General features: G+C 38.2%; 1 protein-coding gene across 2 annotated transcripts in view; it reads right to left on the minus strand.

Moving 5' to 3' along the window:
• Positions 1-20179, minus strand: part of APP (amyloid beta precursor protein) — a 228210-nt gene that overhangs the window by 33301 nt on the left and 174730 nt on the right. For both annotated transcript variants that reach the window (XM_074858131.1, XM_074858130.1), the window contains 2 exons: positions 18185-18313; positions 16068-16167 (listed from right to left, as the gene is read on the minus strand). In XM_074858131.1, the coding sequence (XP_074714232.1) occupies positions 16068-16167; positions 18185-18313 (229 nt within the window). The remainder of the gene's footprint in view (positions 1-16067; positions 16168-18184; positions 18314-20179) is intronic.

Here is a 20179-nt window from a genome sequence, read left to right on the forward strand (position 1 = left end):
TGGGACCTCAAACCTCTCAGCAGCTCTGGATTTGGTGTGAGAGTGCACAAATACTGCTTCACTTTCAGGCACCCAAAGTTATCCTTCAGTCACCCAAACCCTTCCTTTCCCAGGATGAGACACAGGCTCATTTTCTGGTACTTAAATAAAACGTTTCTCAGACTTATCATCTCTAAGGAAGTTTCACTCCTTCCTAGGCTCGTTGCAGGCATCTCCCCATGGGTCATTACTACTCAACAACAGCATTTAGAAAAATTGAAGTGAATTATGTTTGGGGAACTAGATAGGAGGGTAATACCACTACAACCTCCTTTCAAGACTATTCTCTTATCCCACAGACACACACAGAGCCAAAAGCAAAGAAGGAGCAGAGAAAAAGAAAGAAAATTTATTACAGAATCTTCTTGTGTATGCTGGATTGTTAGAAGCCTTTTGTCCACAGTGGCCCTAGACCACACTTCCACTTGTAAAGCTTTGCAAGGAAAACTGTACTAGCAAAGATACCATGACAAATCCCAGAGGTGATGGAGTCTTAAGAGTGGCAAAAACCATTCTATTTTGTAAGTTTATCTACTTTTTATTGGCATACAACATTGTTTCAAATGTTGGACTGAGGCATACTTACCTCAGCCCTTACCTGGCATAGCTATAATGACAGAAAATGCGGAACAGTTCCACTTGTTGCCCAGGAAAACCAGCAATGCAATAGTTATCTTGCAAACCATCATTTTTATCTAGTTCATAGTTCATTATTTAAAATTTCCAAAAGTGATTATAATATTTGTTTGTGGTGTTTTCTTTTCAAGGAGCCTATCTACTAGATGAAAGGCTCTGTAATCACTATTATGTGCAGGACTTTTGAATTTACTTGAAAAGTAGCTTTAAAACTGGCAATTGTAATTTTCAAAGTTCTATAAAGCCATTTAAGGTCTTAAACCATATTAGAAACAAAGTGCATCCAAACCACCATCTACTACTAATTAAGACACCATCAAACTACATGTCATACTTTTGACCCAACAGCAAATTTCCTTTGTAAAATGACATCTACATGATAGATTATATATTGATTCAATACAGGTTTGGGAACCAGCTCAAATAAATTGGTACAAATGGAGAGTCCTATTGCCTCATACTCATCATCTTATCCGTGACCATTCAGTCTGAACAGAACACGTTTTTCCCAAAGTTATGGTTGTTTTTAAGCATACGTTCACAAAATGACAAAATTATAAAGTGACAGCAACCTCCCTATTCTTCTTAATGGCAGAAATTACAGAGTGCTTGAGTCACAGCAGTAACTTCATTTGCACGTGCACACATATTATCTTACAACAGTTTGAAGACAGTTTAAATCATGCATATGCTGTATGTCACAATTTGGATTCACTAGGAACACTTACACAATCATTTATTACAGCGCATGTGATAAGAGGTAACATGTTTAGATGCAGCTTTCAGTTGTACGCCTACCTTATGGACTAATTCAATATGTCACTGTTCATAATCTTCACCATGAGCATGTGCCTAAAGGATTTGCACTGATGTAATGCAGTCAGGTTTTAACTAAATTTCAATGTCTGCATTGTCAGCTGTATGAATCAAAACTCCCCCAAACGGCTAAATATGAAAACAAGACCTCCTTAAAGGTTTTGCCTTGGTGAATACTTTAAACCAAAACAAAACCAAAACATTATTTACCTGTACATCTGCATTTATATTAGAGTTCTTACATAAACTGACAGCATACTGGTAACCCACAGTTACGCCAGTAGCACTTCCACAAACTTGATGCAAATGAACAGATGCATTTCACATTCAGCAAGTGCTTGTATTTCCCCACAAGCCACTTCTACTGAGACATGTTGTAAATAAGGGTTTATGTCGGGAACTCCAAAATACAAAGTGTTAGTAGCACAAGTAAGGGTTTTAGAGAGGTAACACTTACGGTTCAAAGGGCTTTCTGTACCTGCGATGAATGTAATTTCTACAGAGTTGAAAAGTAGTTAAGTCACCTGTATAACCCATATATGTGTTTCATATATGAAATTTCTTTCATCAAGTAGGAGTTCCTCCTCTGAGGTGAAAGAATATACCAGAAAATACCATGGGTATTTCCTCCAGCCTCTGCCCAAGTCAGAGGAAATTTCAAGCATGTGCTTAAATTTAATCACACTGAAGTCTGTGCCTTACCACAAAGAGTTAAGCTCCACTGAATTTCAAGTATGTTATTATTCTAAGGTGTTTTGCTGAATCAAGCATTATAAGATTATAATGTTACATACTACTAGATGTCATAATTATAACATTACCAAGCTGCAAAACACAATTACGTGGTATTCAGTGTTGAACTAATTCATTTGTATAGTACAAGTCAAACATAATTTAGAGAGCAACTCTGATGAGAACTTTATTGAAAGTGACCTGCCTACTGGAAGGTGTGAGACTGGCTTTGCTGCCTGCTTTGAAGATGATGATAAAAGAGAGATATGCTAAATCATTACTGCAAAATACTGGAAATGGGCCCAACCTGCAATGCTCAGATCCATGCTGACAGAGAAATGTGACCACTCTATTAGATTTAAGCTTTCTTCTCTTCTCCTGGTTAGCCCGTGAAATCAGGCCACAGGTGGTCTTATACGGAAACTTTAACAGTCCAATATGTCACACTCTCAGGGTTAAACTGAGACTGAAAGAGCAAGAACCATGGAAAACAGTATTTCATAGTTCTTATTTTCCATCCTTTAAGAGACATCACCACTAGGGCAAGAGTAAGTAGCAGCAGTAGTTTTTCAGATTTCAGAAATTTCTTACGTGTATGAAAATCTTGTTCAATAAGGTGAAAAGACTTTTTCAAGTTCTCAGAAAATGAACACTTAAGGTATTATGAAACAGCTGACCTAAGAAATTTATCCTACAAGTTAGTAAGAGAACAACCATCCCATAGCCTTAGACAATACCCTGTTGCCTAAACACCAAACTTTATAAGAAATACACCTCTGAACTTAAGAATAGCTGCAATATTTAGAACCATACTGAAAAGAACATGCTTCTAATGTTTTTTTAAAAAATCACAACTTTATCACTTCCATTTCTTTCCCATTTCTTGCCACTTCTGCTCTTTCAGCTTATGTAGATTTCAACATGTCCCAAATCACATCATAAGAACAACCCAAATGAGTCTCCTCCTGTAAGCAAGTACATATAATATTTTAGTTACATTTGCGTTGCACAGCATTTCTCTTAAACTACAAAAAAACCCAAAGATGTTTAACTCATACACAGAGCAATTCACCTTTTGACAGTAGATCATGGTATAACAAGTTTTCTGGTAGTAAACAGTGTTCAAAGCATAAGAAAGCTTGGAAGATCCAATTCAGGAAAACATTTATTACCACGTAATGATTAATTTCAATATGACCTAAGTGTCTTTTTCATTAGGGATGGACTTCAATGAAAATTTGGTTTTGTACACGGCTATGCAATTGCAGAAAGCTTTGAGCAAAGGTTCATAAGAATTTCCACTCCATCAAGGAAGAACCAGAATCATCCTCTCTCATTTTTGCAGCCTGCTATGAAACTCAAGGGCTTGAAATTTTGTCTAATTTTGTAAGAAGGCTGCTATGACACTCTTTACCATCAGTGAAAGAATATTATAATTACTACAGACCCTTAGCTATCTGACAGCTATATAAATTAGTTATTAACTAAAATTAAATATCAATATATGGCTACGGATGTAAGCACATTTATAATTTTTTTAATATTTAACAGTCAGTCATCTGATTAATGACTGCATTTCCCCCTTCAGTTCAAAGCAGAGAGTATTAAAGGAAGTTTGTGGGATAAATTAAGTCCAAAACCAGAAACTTGTGTTATCTCTGAAAAAGAGTTATTAAACAGAAAGTAAAGACCCTGCTCTTCTCTTTCACAGCTTCAAGCCTTTTTGTCCATTTCTGTGGTCTTCTTCCTTCCCTCTCACACTCTCCTCATTCAATTTGGTTAAATTAGTAATACTGTCTCAGAAAAATAATTCATCATTCATAGCCTCAAAAGCTCTGGATAAAAATGCAAAAAATCCTACTTCCATGTTATGGCACTCTTTTGGATAAAAATTCTGAATGAAACAGGTTTTTTTGTACACTGGGCCCTAAGTTTTCAACATTAGGATCTCTCAGTTTTAGCATATGGGAAGTTCCTCTCCAGGTAAGATGATGGCAACCTAACATCAAGGTAGATGAGGGAATATTAAAAAACACTTGGGGAAAAAATTGAATTGAAACTCTACACTGTAATCAAGAACATACATTGTATGTCATCATCCTGATCCACAAAAGGCACTGTGACAAATTCCCCAGGTTTAATTTTAACTCCATCTTTAATTCCAAATTAACATATCATTAAGTGCTTCAAAATAGGCTGACGAGTTTAAATTAAAACAAATAAACAGCTCCCCCCAGTCATCACTGACATTTCTGCCAGATGAATCAGCATTCATTATTCTTCCTCAGTCTTCTGCGGAGAAGAAAAAGCCAAGTACCTTTCCATCCTAAATAAATAGGTTATAAGGCTTGTAAGTGAAACTGCCCTAAAAAAAAGCATTTATATGAAAAACTGCTATGGAATTTATTGTCTTCTGAAAATAATTATTTATCAATTATTTATCAGTCTTATTTACTGATAAAAATGATCAGATTTATTTATCTACCTTATAATGCACAGTAAAACTCAAAACTGCAGTAGAACCTAAAACTCTACCACTTTCTAACACCTGAAAAAAGTCAGTCAGTCATCATTTTCTAGAAACACTTCTAAAGGTCAGAGTACAAATACCACAACAATTTTTGATGTGTACTGAACTTAGAGGCAGCTTGGGAATCACTAAACAATCCATAAAAATATGTAAATCTGTACATTAATTCGTTGCCCCTGACTCCCTTGGCCAAAAAAGAGCATTTTCAGCTTGACTCGCTTATAATAGTTTAAATCAGAATTTGCCAAACTTGAATTCTGCAGCATCTGCTCCAAATATTTTGCCTATTTATTAACTGCAATTTTAGTACTTGATAGGCCAAATGTATCCTGGGTTGTGTAAGTATTCTAAAGAGATGCATTTATTAAATTTAACGAATATATTCATTACACGGGATATGAGCTATACTGATAGGTTTTAGACCATTTTTCATATGCATGATCTAATAGAAGGAAGCAGAACAGTGAAAGGACTGGAACCCTGCCTAGGTAGCACTACTCAGGAAAATGCATTTTTCAATTAAATTGGACATATGAGAATCACACAGCAGGAGAAAGCTATGCTGATGAAAGACTGCTTCATTTGTAATCCCACGTGCATGGGAACTGATTGTTAGGAGATTAATGCAACATTTTCATCAATCCAGCTGTTCTGTAAAATCACATATCCTCAATAATTCTTTTCGCTTTTTATCTCAATAGTAAGAGCTTGCCTAGCAAGAATACATCAGATACTGTTGGCCATAATAAGCACCCGTGAATTTTCACTTCGCGCATCTGAAGCGAAAGTTATGCTTGAGTAAAGCAAAACTTTGTACATCATTGACACTGAAGGCTTACTTAGCCCTCCCCATTCAAGATACCTGCCCATAGTGATGCATTTCAAACTTCAGTGTTTGAATTCCCCTGGATAACAATTCCAGAGACTGCTATGGGAACGACAACTGACACACTAGCTCTGCAATATATAATATATAAAACTATAATATATACCTTGTGCAGACAGTCTCTACCTGGTTCTCACTGGACACTTGCAATTTGATTGCATGTAAGAATTAAGACGATTAATTTGCTTCTTTCACAATCTGACACTCCCTATAAGGAATCTGATCTTAGAGTGAATCACACAGAATGACACAACTGTGTTTCCAAAGCAAGTAATTGGGAAAAGAAAATCCAGCAAATATGAAGTGGAAGCTGTGGGAGTATCTGTGGTCCTATGATTTTGGGCTGCTTCTGTACTTGTGGACACTAACATTAACTTGATTTAAGATGATGAGAAGGTAACATATTTATGAATTAAATCACACATATACTCAGTGCATCAAGAAAACTTTCAGTAACTAACCGTAATGACATTTCTGTGAGTGGGCAATGTCCACCAAGCCAGTGCCTCTCCATCTGAATGGAAGCTATGCATTCAGAAAGTCAAGCTCATCTGAGCTAACATGCTCTCAGATCGTATTTGCAAGCTGGACAACTGCAAGATGTTTTCAGACTTTTGTTATCCATCCAATAAAAGAATGACATCTTAAATTTGGCACGTGATGAACTAACTTACTAGTTCCTTAAAGTACAATGGTAGAAACAATTATTGGGAAATACAAATGAGAAAGGCCGAGAGAAGCTATCCCGGTTCATAAAACAGTAAAATCAAATTTTAAAAAAATGTTAGTACCACCACATGCTTTATCTGTGTCATCTCAAAAACAAGTGCTCCAGCTGTTCTTTTCACTTACACCAAAGACACAATAGAGCAGGAAATCAACTCAAATAGATGTTTATGAACAATCCATAACTATGAGGTAATCCTGACCTACTATGCTTTTTAAAAATCAATCATATCCAGCACACTGATTTAAAATAATACACGCACTCCTATATATTCAACATTCTCATAGAACTGTAGCCGCTCTACCAGCAGAAACAATGCTCTCCAAGACACAGTTTGTCAGCCTGTTGTCTCTATGACACCATGAAATGACATGTGAAACGACTGGAGAGTTAGAAGAAAATCCTCATCGAATCCACGCACTTCCATGTATCCTATCAAACAAGAGAAAATAGAATACAACCAACCATTGGACAATTATTCAAAGTTTAGTACTTCTTTTCTTAATTCTTGGACAAAAATCCATTGTGAACAAGGGTCACCTGTAGACTCCTCCAGAGGGCTATTTAAAAAAAAAAAAACAACTGTGAAACGGTCATGGTACCAGGTTCAACCTGTTGCACTGCGAGTCCAGAGTGGTCATAAATTTCCTGTGGGACCTGTGGTGGGTATGACAACTTGCTATTTAAAGAGAAGTGTCTATGAAAAAATATTTTAGGCTAGAGTTAACGGAACAGATACAGAATAGAGACTTCAAGAAGGATCTACCAATGCAGGATAGAGTGCTCTAGCTGTCAGCTCCTGAAGAAAAATCAAGGCCACACCTTTAAACCTCTCCTGCTAAAGGATGAATTATTTAGAATGAAAGATTTAAATACCCACTGAAATAGTAGACGCCCAGAAAATGAAAAAATTACTTTGTTTATAATCTATGAGTCCGTAATTATTATCAGAAGTTCCTGGTTTTCAGTTCTGACACTTGGCTCATAAAACCAGACTTCCTTACAAGCACAAGTGAAACAGAACAGTGTTTTTCAAACCAGAGGAAAAATATTCTCTTAATAGACTTCTTAAGACCTTTTTATTCTGATGAAATTTCTGAAAAGCAGGTGGAAAACAAGATGTCCCATATCCTTCCCTGATGAAAAAGCCACCCCAATCCAAAGTCATCTGAAGCCATTTATCTTTTTCATAATATCTGTAAAATCTGGGGGAAGCTGGCTCTTTCACTGACTAAAGTCATGTTCACAATATTTATGAGATTGAAAGAGGGCTTGTGCACACAAAAATCAGGATTCATACATTTTCTGAAGAACATTAGCACCCATGACAAGACACAATAGACCATTTAGCTACAAAAGATGGGGAGGATATAGTATGCTACTAATGAAAGCATTTGAGAACATCAGTGGCAGTGAAGTGCATTTATAGCTATTCTAATCATCTACTATTCTCTGCCTAATTTTCTATGACAGTTAAATAATCTGGACAGAAAATAAGAGATGCTTAGAAGAGGAAAATGTTGGATCTATTTCCAAGATTTTTTCCCTTCTTTCCTAAGCTGCAGCAAAGGACATATTTTACTAGCAGACAGAGCTGAATCCCCAACCTGGAGAAGTAACTAAGGTTCTTCAGTTCATCCAAGCTCCTTAATGGCATACAGAATTTACAAAGCCTCAGCAACATGGAACTCTCAGCCCAGCTGGCAACTTCCTTTGCCTATTAAAATATAAGCCACTAAGGGAGGACAGTTAGTTCGGCAAGAAATGCAAAGTCCTGCACCTGGAGAAGAACACCCCCATGCACCAATATATGCTGGGGACTGACCAGCTGGAAAGCAACTTGGCAGAAGAGAACCTGGGGGTTGTGGCAGACACACCGAGCTGAACATGAACCATAAATGTGCCCTTGCTGCAAAGAAGGCTAATGGTATCCTGAGTTGCATTTGACAAAGCATTGCCAGCAGGTGGAGGGAGGTGATCCTTCCCCCCTACTCAGCACTGGTGAGCCCACACCTGGAGGGCTGTGTCCAGTTCTGGGTTCCTCATTGCAAGAGAGGCATGGATGTCCTGGAGAAAGTTCAATGAAAGGCCACAAAGATCATGAAGGGACTGGAATACCTCTCCTTTGAGGAAAGGCTGAGAAAGCTGGTACTGTTCAGCCTGGAGAAGAGAAGGCTCAGGGGGATCTCATGGATGTATATAAATACCTGAACGGAAGGTAACAAAGGGGACAGAGCCAGGCTCTTTTCAGTGGTGCTCAGTGACAGGACCAGAGACAATGAGAACAAAGTGAAACACAGGAGGCTCCCTTTGAACATCAGGAAACACTCTTGTACTGTGAGGATGACTCAACACTGGCAACTGGCCCTGCTTGAGCAGAGGGCTTGCACTAGGGGTCCCTTCCAACCTCAGTCATTCTGTGACATCTGTTGATTCCCCACATAAACAGAATATTATCACCTTGCTCCCACAAATAGTTCAATGGTATCTTATTGAGCTATTTATGGCATTTAAATCATTATAAAAATATTTTACAGGGGTTACAAAGTGGCAAAACTGGTTGCTTAGTAAAGACCATAAGCTTGTGATGATTAAAAAAAGCCCTGAAGTGTGTGTGCGTATATATATATAAAAACTAGACAAATGCTTTAAAAACCCACATCCTTGGGTGGAAGAGGTCTTGACTGCTTATCAGGCAGACCACCTGGGCCATATCATGTTCGTATTTAAGCACACAAAAAAAAAAAATCTATCCAAATGCTGCTATGTAAAGCTTAACAGAAATAATTTGCTTTTGTGAGAGAACCCTCTGCTACTTTTAACCACTGACCCAACAATATATTTTCTTCTAGAGTTCTAACAAATCATCTGCTCAACTTAATGCTATAGGGCTTCAAGGGAGAAAATTAAATGTAAATAACCACTTCACAGAAAATTCAAATTTTTCTTTGAAAAGCTAAGGTTACTGGATATGCACAAATACATCAAGTTATTATGGGGAAAAAGCACAGGCACAGTTACTGCTGGAAGTCACTTCAGGGTACCTGTGCAAATATACATTTTCTGAAGGCTGCTCTCCACTGCTTGTTCCAGCTGCGTTATCCTTATGGGCAAAAAGGGCAGAGCAGAACAGGACAAACGGTAAACCTGTACGATACACCACAAATACACCAAATGGCCTCTTGAAAACTAGAAGGTAGGTTTTACACTACCTTAGGGGAAGACCTGCACATTAATTGTACTATTTTCAGAAAAATCTTTTTAAAGTTTACTGAGAAATTTCTGTATGGTGTAGATATACCCATCAAATCTGAATGGAAGAATTGCTGCCATGTTAAAATGTGCTGGTTTTAAAGAAATGAGGGTAGAAATTCAACACTTATGGTTTGGTAAAGATAATGTTCCCTTGTGTCCAAAATTGAAGATGTTCCCTCTCAAGTACTAGCCAAGTGCCTGGGGCAACTTAGAAATGACAATTCCATTGATCTCAAGAATGGCAGAAAGTTTAAATCTGAACAGGAATTGTCCAACCTTCCTTAGCTACAGATTTTTATAACTACTGCAACTGCACACTGGATTTGTGGCTGTTTATTTTACCCTAGGTAAAAAGTTCAGCTCCATTTGATTCCTTTAAAAAGAGAAAAAGAAACACTAACTGGAAAGTATGGATAACCAAAACCAGAGAGGAACTGCTTTTCTTCAGGAAGAACACTTCTAGTTTCCCAGTCCTCAGAATGCTTCTCTGCATCTCCAGCTACTGCTAGAAAGTGCCTGTATTTAACAACCAAGTGGACCTCTCCAGTGCCTGTTCTCAAGAACAGTCAGAGCCCATGCTTACACTAGCAAGTCATGAAGTGGAACACCACAGTAATTAGGGATGACAGAGACATTTGTTACTAAAAAGTGCTCCTATGTGAGCTAAAATGCTACTGTAGACAGACCCAGGAGGATTTACATTGACTGGTTTAAGCAGGTTTGTCAACTGGTGCAAAACCCAACTGTTCTGAGGATGATCACCACTGATGATAAATTCCCCATCTTCCTCTATGCCAGTTCACTGAACTTGGTCCGTCCCAGTACAGATAAATCCTAAAGTGCTTAATCATTTACCCATGCTTCAACATCCCCATTTTCCTTCACCAGAAAAAAAAAATTAGGCATTATAACCACGGTGATACATGACATTAATTGCATCAAGCAACTGCTACCACAGTACTGTTGCCTCTAGTCTAAGAGGAACACTAGAACTGCTTCCCATGAAGCTGACTAGAACTGCCACCTCCATGACCAACAAGAAATTTCAAGAATTTTCTAGTGTAATGTACTGAAATTGAGTCATAACTTAATTACTGTTCTTACTTGATATGAACTATATTGTTCTGTAAGATTCCATTCCAACATCCTTGGTAACCTTACAACACCCTTTAACAAGCTATTGACACATTTAATGTATGTCAACTTCCCTTTATTATTCTGCTACCTCAATATAGGAACCCAACTTCAAATAAAGGTGCAGAAATCCTAAGCATTGCTTTATGATTTTAAATATTTTTTGAAGGTAGAGTTCTTCCCTTCAGTTGAATCTTAAGACAGAAAGTACAGAAAAAACAATACACTGAGAAGTCCCACTGTAGTCTGAAAGACATTACTAATTACCTATTCAAAATATAACATTTTAAGCGAGAGGATGAAGAAAACAATCACAAAAGAAATGGCACCAAACAGGACAAACACAAAATTTGCTTTTGCAAAGCCCACAAGGGTGTGTTTGGTTTTGCAATATAAATCCCCAAACCACAATGGTTGTCATTTTTGGACTGTCAGCCTGCAGCAAGCAGCTAATGCCCTCAAAACTTCTTAAGAAGGATACCACAGAATGAATGGAGAACAGCATCCTAATTCAACTCTTGGCAAGAAATGCAGTAAGGCTGTGGATTGACTACAGGTCAAAATTAACAGCTAGAAAAAAGAAATTAACAATTACTCTTACAAATGCTGAAAGACCAAAACCATCTGAGGTAGCGCTAACTTTGCCCTCCACAGATGCAGACTGACAGGTATAGAGATGTAATGGTTTAAAAAAGCAAGTCTTCAGACATCTTTAATCTTCAGTTTGTCGTGTATTTACAGCTTTTTCTAAAATTATTTAAAAAAAATCTTCACAGGAAGTTGTCAACCAAATGTCAAGGGGCAAATCTCTCTTGCTCAAATTCTGTCATGCCAAGACAGAGCACACAAATACTTGAAACAGCACATGACCCACAGCACACTATGCATTTGAATGCAAGCAGTGATCTGGGGTCTGCTTGTGTTTGTCCTCTCTCCCAGCTATGTAATGTGAGTGTGGCATCCAGACCATGCTGCAGAACAGGATAGGCAGAATGGAACAGAATAATAAAATAACAACAGCTTGATTTTGTTTGTCAAGGGACAGATGAAATCCTAGTCTCTTACTTACTGCTCATAACTGAATGTTTCAGAACTTAGTTATGATACTGCTGCGGTAGGTGGTGCTGAATATTTAATCAGTGGTGGGCTAGAAAACATGGAGCTGAGAACATCAGTTTGGAAACGGAGCAGCAAACACAGAATTAAAAATTCAGCTCACTGTCTGCCCATTTGACTGATGCACAAATCTCTGACATAGCTTCTGATTCAGAAGCTGTGCCTGCTGTGCCACTCCCAGCAATAAATTGCCTTTTACATACATGGATAAGCAGTCTAATCAAATAAGGATTTAAAGCAGGATGTGCTCAAAGGAACTGCTGATTTCTCTTAAAGCCTGCCATTGCTTGCTCTGAGCTTTTGTACATATTAAATAGTATATGAGATTTATCAGAGGGAAAAGGTGAGTACAAATACCAAGGTAACCAAATAATCTGCTCACCTACAATGTGCAAGTAAACATCACTTCTCAGATTTTTTTGTGCTGCTCTCCTATTCATGGGGTGTACTCCTGCCCATGAGAAACACCATTTAACACCAAGAACTACACTGGTTGCTGAGAGTGACCTGGTTTGTAGCACATTTGCATCACTGCCCCTTGAGAAATCATTTGCAGCTAGTATGCCAAATGGAGGACTACACAAATGATCTGCTTATGCTTTCCAAGCTTTGTTTTAACAGTCATGGTCAGACAGATCTCTTTCTGCAACTCCTACACTGATCCTTTTCCCCTGCCCCAACATAAACAAAAGACAGGCAGCAGTATTCTTCCTTACACATCTGGAATTTGCTGCTACAATACGTGCCTGTCACCCTAATGGGATGGTTGCACATTACACACTGGTCAAATGCTTAGCAAAAAATTCCTCGCTTCATGTAAGTGCTGCTGTCTACCCTTCGGAGAGCTGTGGGTCTTCCTATGTATCTATATACTCAAATAAAGACATACTCTGTTTAAGCCAGAGGACATCAACTGGTGATGAAAACCTGCAGATAAGGACTACAACTCTTAAATTTTACCCTAACTTCCTGCCACCATCTCTGCTGGAGTTCTGAAAATAACCAGAAGTTTGCTTTTATCATAGAAGCTGAATTTCGTATTTTGGATTCCACACCTTAAAACTATGGCTGTGAACCTGCCTTTTGAGGTAGGAACTTCAAACACACCCTGTATTTTAAAGGAACTTCAAATGTCCAACTGCTGGATTGTGATTTATCTGATCACCAAGCATTAATTTAAAAATCTTCAGATTGTTGAAAAGAACATTCTCTATGCAGCTGCTATGCCCCAGGAGTAACTCCAGATTCTATTTCATATAATTCAAATTCATTGCTCAGCATAAAGACTTCAAAAGTAACAGACAGAAATTACAAGTGTACTCCTTATCTTCAGCCACATATACTTTCCAACGACAGCATACCACCACTCTCATGGATGAACCTTTTGTAGTGGACTGTCAGGAAAACATAAGGGAAATTTTAATGTATTTCAGGTTTAGTTTCTAAAAAAATAATTAAATCCCAAGACGTGAGATTCAAATTTGTCAACAGCTAATAATGAAGAAACTGTGCAAAATAGGGCATAATATTTCTAGCAATGAGAAGATCTAGTAAAAACCAGCATCTTGTTAGATATGAGGAATTAAACCAATGGTACAAATTCACAGGAAACTAGATCTCATTTATTTTGCTGCTCGCGCAACTACTTGCTCAATTTAGGGAATAACTACCTTTGTCAGAGCTGTGTCTTCTAAAGCAAAGATTATTCATTCCTCAAGGTGAAAACTGTTCATGAAGAACTCTGCAGTAAATCATGGAACTAGAAACTGAAAGAGTAACGAACAAAAAGCTGAACTAAAACATTAGCCATCTAACTTGCATCCCAGCCTAAGAGAAGAACTATTTTCAACTATGCTTCCTTACATGTAATTTATTATTTACACACCATGTGTGTGAGATGTTCTTACCTAGGTTATTTTTCAACTTTTCCACTGATTCCGACTTTCTAAGTCAATAGTTCTAACCGTTCTAAGATATTTAATGAAACATTTGTCTTTTTAATAAGAGTTGTAATATTTCTTAGGAATGTTACAAAGTGCGATTTTATTAGTATTTTACTTCTCGCCAGATTCTGAAGCTGTAATAGATTTCCTTTTCCATGGGTTTATGAAGAGCACAGAGACTAAGAAATTCACTAATTTCAGATCAGAATCTGAAACAGACTGATCAGTGCTCAAAGCTAGAAGGGCACTGTCTCCTTTAACAGATGAGAAAGACCACAACAAACTTTCATGAAAACCAATATGTAATACCAAATGTACAGCCAGTGTTACAAACAAGAAGAATGTTGATACTGAAAGAGAATAGGCTTTCTTCTCATTACTGAAAACTATTTTATCTAGTACAGCCCAGATCTGATAGCGCTTTCTTTTAATTTTTGCTGCCTGGTAACTCCCAGTATGAGAACTTACTTTTCATTGCTTTACACTTTGCAATGCTTTGAGGAGTTTTTAGTATGCCCCAAATCACAAAAAAATCAAGGTAGGGAAAAAGTACTCAGGAGACTGTGATAGACTTTTTCTTTGCGATATCTTAGCTTCTCTCACCTTATTAGGAAATAATATCCTACTAATTTTAGGCTATTTCTTCCCCTAAAAATTAATATTATATTTGAGATTAGGAGTCAGATTTTTTGTAAACCACTTAGCAGTTAATAGACTTTTGTTCCCATGTCACTTCAAAGCCTCTAAAATTCCTATTCCATTTCAGTATTTAGGAGGGAGAAGAAAATGTAAAAGAATGTCCTTCACAACAAGCATTAACATTACCTAGAATAGAAGAAATTGAAACTTCAAGCAAAAAATCCTAATGATAACAGCTGCAGAAAGAAAACAAACCGAGCATCTTGAAGACCTAACAGTATCAGCATCTCCTTTGCTACAGAAATTATATGCTTTCAAATGATCAATAAAGTGTTTGGTTCCACCCCTCCCAAAAGGCGCTCTCCAACTACAGACTGAGACTGTTGGTTGTGCCTTATAATTGTGGAGCACAGAAACACATGGTGAAGGATAATTACTAATTCAGCTATCTTTTTGCTTCTTCCCAACCCCTTCCTCAACTTCCTGATCTCACCCCCAGGCCTCTCAAGCTACCTCACAAGTAGAAGCACATCTCCTTCCTAACTTGTGCTTTGGGCAAATGAATCCACCACTACCCCCTGTCCATCCTCTCCCTGTGTCCTAAATGCATCCTAATCCTTACCGCAATGGCACACCTCCCTCCCTTGTGTTTTAAAGAAATCAATAATTTATTTAGTCAGCAGAAGCTGGTTATTTGTGAAACTAATCCATTAACTGCTATTTGGCAGAGTATTACATCTTGCAAAAAAAGCTGTTCCAAAGACAATGACTGTTCCATCTCCGGCCTTTGCATTCAATCATGTATTATTTTTCTTAAAGAAACACATTAGCAACCTGATGTCCAGAGCTCTGGCTATATCTGAAATTAATATAGGCTAAGTGAAGTTGCCTTGCTGCAACACCAGCACATAGCAGAGTCCAAGTGCTGTGATGGGGAGATCTCTGTTGCAACAATGCCACAGCCAAAAGCAGGAACCTGAACAGGAGGGAAGACCATTCTCCCTCCCAGCTATCTGCTGTGACAGCACTCGAGGAAGACGCAAACATGGGACTGTGGCTACCCAACTGCTCCACAGCCCAGCCTTTGTGCTGGAAAAAATGGAGGAGAGGAGGTACCATTTGACCAACTAACCAAGAACTAAATGCATGAAGATACTGCCAAGTTGCACACAGCAGCTTCGAGTTGATACTTACAGTTTTCTTGGATGCTTGGGCCTGCAACTAATTTTCTAGCTGGGGGAATTTCCAAAATGTCTACATCAGATAATGTAAATACTTACCATGCACATTAAATATCTGAACCCAGGAAGGATTTGCTAAATCTCATTGTCAATAGCTGCATCCTTACAGCATGTAGGCTCCAAATGTAAATTAATATATTTCAAGGAAGACATTTACAATAATACGGTGATGCCACTGCCTGGGTTATACAGGATGTGTCTTCCAAGTATTCATTAAAATGTAATTTATAATTTAAGAACATTAGCAAGTTTATTCTATTTTTCAGCTGGGCCAGTATATCAACAGGAGAAGTAAGATGCTGTATTTTAGCTTTTGGTGGTAGTTTCTCATCACAGAAATATTTCCCTTTATCTATATTAATAGCTTGCATACCGACTTCATCCTGGATCTCCTCTGCCACAGCAGGCACATTGTAGAGGAAGGAGAGAGACTGGTTCATGCGTTCATATATCACACGTAGATGTGTCATAACCTACAGAAATAAAAGTATTTTAAGGAGGGGAATACTACTGTTAACTTGACATTATCACAAATTTTATAGGTTATAGAGAGCAAGACAGTTTTGACTTGTGCTCGTTATAAGATTTCAGTATGCTCTATGTACTGAAACTGTCAAACCCACTACAAAATTCACCCCTCTCCTACAGTTGCTACAAAAATAGTGTTCTAGATGCTCTTCCATAGCAACTACCTGAAATCCTATGGGAATGCAGTAATTTAAAGTAGGGATTTACATTTGCTGTGGGGCAGAGTAGGTACACAAGCAGCTATTGTGGCAGAAATCCACAGCCTCATTTACCTTTCAACAACATTTACATTTGTCCATATCCGTAAGTTTTCACATAACATGCAGACCAAGTGAGGCACAATGATTGCTGCATCAAAATGCTTCAGCTGTTTGGATTTTTTTCTTTATCCTAATATTGCAAAAAGAAACAGCGCTCTCTGAAAAAAGCTTCAATTTTCTTGGTAAAAGCATTTGCAAGCATTTTCAGTTGAAAACAAAAATATTTTCACCCAGAAGCATTACTGCATTGTCTCATGTGATTACAACTCTATTGCCTCAGGTTCCTGCACGCTGCTATGGGCTGAGTAATGACACCCCATGATACATGTTCCCCCACAATACTCTCCACAAGTATCACCTCTCTTCAGTAGAAAGGGAAATTGAGGTGTGTCTTAGAAGACTTAGAAGACTGACAGGGCAATTAAGCCTAAAAAGAAAAATGGGTTGCAGGTAGCAATCTTAATGAAACAATGGTATGACTTCTTCAAATCTAAATATAGTATTTATGCTTTTGAACAAAGTATTTTGTTTTCCATTTTCCACTAAAAATAATTCTCATGAACAGATCCTCCAGTCTACAATTCCCCCAACCTTCTGACCAATTCAAGAAAGATACTATAGAAAAAAACTCATTCCTGTGATGATACACTAAGCAACACACTGCATTTCTTGTATTTAAATGTCAACTTCCATTCTTCGCCTGTGCTGCCACACAATCTGGTTTTCATTATTAAATAATCCAGTGTTTTAGAAACTGTTAGATGTGAAAGGACACACTTTAATGTTTAAGACAACCATCACTGCAGAGGACTGTTAGAAGTGTGCTTTTCAACTCTAGCAATTTTAAGACAGCATGATCTCCCTGTACATGTCTGGCTGGAATAGATGTCTGAGAACTCTAACACACAAAATGTGCCATTCAGGGAGGTATATGGGTTTGATTTGGCTTTTAGCGATGCCAAACAGTTCAAAAACTGTGGCTGGAACAGCGCTTCCCATTGCATCCCGCAGAGGGAACAGCAGCAGATTCTGCAGATCACTGCACACTTGTTTTACAGTTTATCCATTATGCCTACAATTTTAATCACTGTTTTGAAAGCCAGCTACACCTTCAATCTCCACCCCCCGCCCTCACCCTCCAAGCTGTTCCAAAACATATACATTGAGGACTGTAGTAATATTCAGCAGTTCAAATGCCATGAACTACAGCGTCTTTTTTAAAAGAACATGTCAAACTTGAGTGCCTCGCAGTAAACACATTTATAGATACTACAAGTACCTCTGCAATGACTACAGAGAGGTTGATTGCAGTCAGATGGCTACACCACTTCTGGTTCTGCCACTTCAGCTGAGGGAAGCATAACCATGTGTGATCACTAAATCTAATACTGACATTTTTCCATAGGTGTTATTTACCTAAGCAGTAATAAAGGCTCTGGGCATTAATGCTCTGGAGGGCTCCTCAGGAAATGCCCATGATGGACTCACTGTCTGGATAGACAGAAAACTTGTTTTTTCAGTTCTTCTCAAAAGAAAAATTATACCTGCCCTACTCTTACATCACTTTGTCTTAATCTTCTGCCAAAAAGCAGATATATTGCATGTAAAGCTGTCCACAGAAAGGAGCCAGGTATTTTTTTAAAAATTAGGTTCACAACAGTTATGAATAAACATGACACCATTAATCCTCAGTGGGGATTACCTGAGATCTGATTTGGGCAGCTTTCTTTGGGTCTACCATGCGGACGTGTTCGAAGTGTTTGAGAGTGTGCTGTCTGTCTTTCTGCTCAGCACGCACATACTTCTTCAGCATGTTGAATACGTGACGAGGCTACAGGGAAGAAATAGGGGAAAAAAAAAATCAGTTTAGAACATGTTTTAGTTCCTTGCACTGGACATGTATCCTAAACCAAAAGCACTTGGCCAGCTGGTGCCTGCAGCTATCTTCTGAAGGCAGGTCTGTCTACTTATAAGGAACATCCACGCACTTAATCGATTCACCAGAATGCACCATTAAACAATAGTTGTAGGTAGTAGATAAGGTCCTCGGGGAGAGCGTTCAGATTTTCTCCCCAATCATAAGGGGAAATTTGGCTGTTGCATTTTCTTGTCTAACTGACATACTATTGCCCCAGCAAGACAGCAAGTGCCACTTTAGCATGCTATTTAATGGACACCCAACATCAATTTCTTCTAGGCCTTGGGCTTCCATTCTCTCCATCTGCTTCTTTCCCCAAATTCAGGAAGCCCCCATCATCCAAGCTCAACCTTCACCACCACCAGGCAAATCTCTCCCCCAAGATCCCCTGAAACCTAGACTCCATCAGAAGCATTTCAAAGATTCTCCATATACACTCTACTATGCTGAATACTCAACCAGTATCAACATCTGCAACTACAGTTAAATTCTAGCAAAAAAAAGATTACAAATGGTAAGTTTTATCAACAGTAAACTGAATGTACATATTCAGATTCACATCACGAAGTAAACCTATTAAATCTATTCCTTGAGGCCTGTCATTGAATACAAACAAGGGAAAGGTCCACAGCTGAAGAGAACATGAAAATATACACAGACTGATGACAGAACAGTGAAGACTAAGAAATGTGTATTTCTACGTACTTTTCTACTCTGTACTATAATACAGTGCCAAAACAGGGAAGTGTTCTCCAGCATTCAGCTAAGACATTTGTTTTTAACCTAGTGTTTATGCTGGATTTTGGAAATTCACTCCACCCCCCAACTCTGCTTGTGCTGTTGTGCTTGTGCATCCTACCTGAAGCTGCCAAGCAGTGAAAAGCATGAAGCTAAGGCAGGTGAGAAGAAAGGGAAAGGTGACCTTACTGTACAGTAGATTAAAGAGCGAGCAGAAGTGGTGAACAGCTGGTCTGGGCACTGGCAGCGATACAGGGACGAGGGTGGGGAAGTGACAAAATAAGCATCAGAGGCTCTGTGCACAGCTTTTCGAAGCAGGAAGAACTGTGGGCGAAGTTGGAAGTTTTAAGAAGACTTAGATTCATGGACAAATATAGAGCCTAAACTAATTTAACATTTACACAAGAGATGAATACTTAGCTACAGAGCTCAAAGATTTAAGAATCTCTTCAGCTTAAGAGAAGCAACAGATTTAAAAATGTCTGAGGAAAGTAAACCAAAGGTTATTTGAAGAAGATTTGTTGGACAGAAATAGAGAGATGTGAAGCCATTCCCTGCCAGAGGATTAAACTTAGTGGCTCCGTGACTGAAAATTCATTCATGAGGAAAATAATCCCAAGACCCCAAAGCCAAGCACCCTGGGACAAAGTTGCAAGAAACTGTGGACAAGTGCTGGAAAGCAAGTAATCCTAACAATGGCCAAACAGAAATGCCAGCTGTAAAGCTTTATAGGAACTAAGGTTAGAAGACCAGAAAGTTTAACAACAAGAAATTTCCAAGACAGAAAACGTTGTTATTTTTCCTGACAGCTCAGCTTTCCTTGCCCCCAAGACACATCAAGATAGCAGGTTAGGGCAGACTAGAAAGAAAAGGATTAATTTCTATTTCTTCAAGAGATATTCCAATTTAAGTGTCATGTCTAACACCAGAAGGGCATAGTTTTTGTTTTCCTCTAGTGTGTTTGTATTCACTGCAATATAGCAATATAACTTTTACCTTAGGAGTCACAAGTAGACTTGTTAATAGGATAACAATCTTGAA

This window comes from Strix uralensis, chromosome 2 (assembly GCF_047716275.1).
Source record: "Strix uralensis isolate ZFMK-TIS-50842 chromosome 2, bStrUra1, whole genome shotgun sequence".
NCBI lineage: Eukaryota > Metazoa > Chordata > Aves > Strigiformes > Strigidae > Strix > Strix uralensis.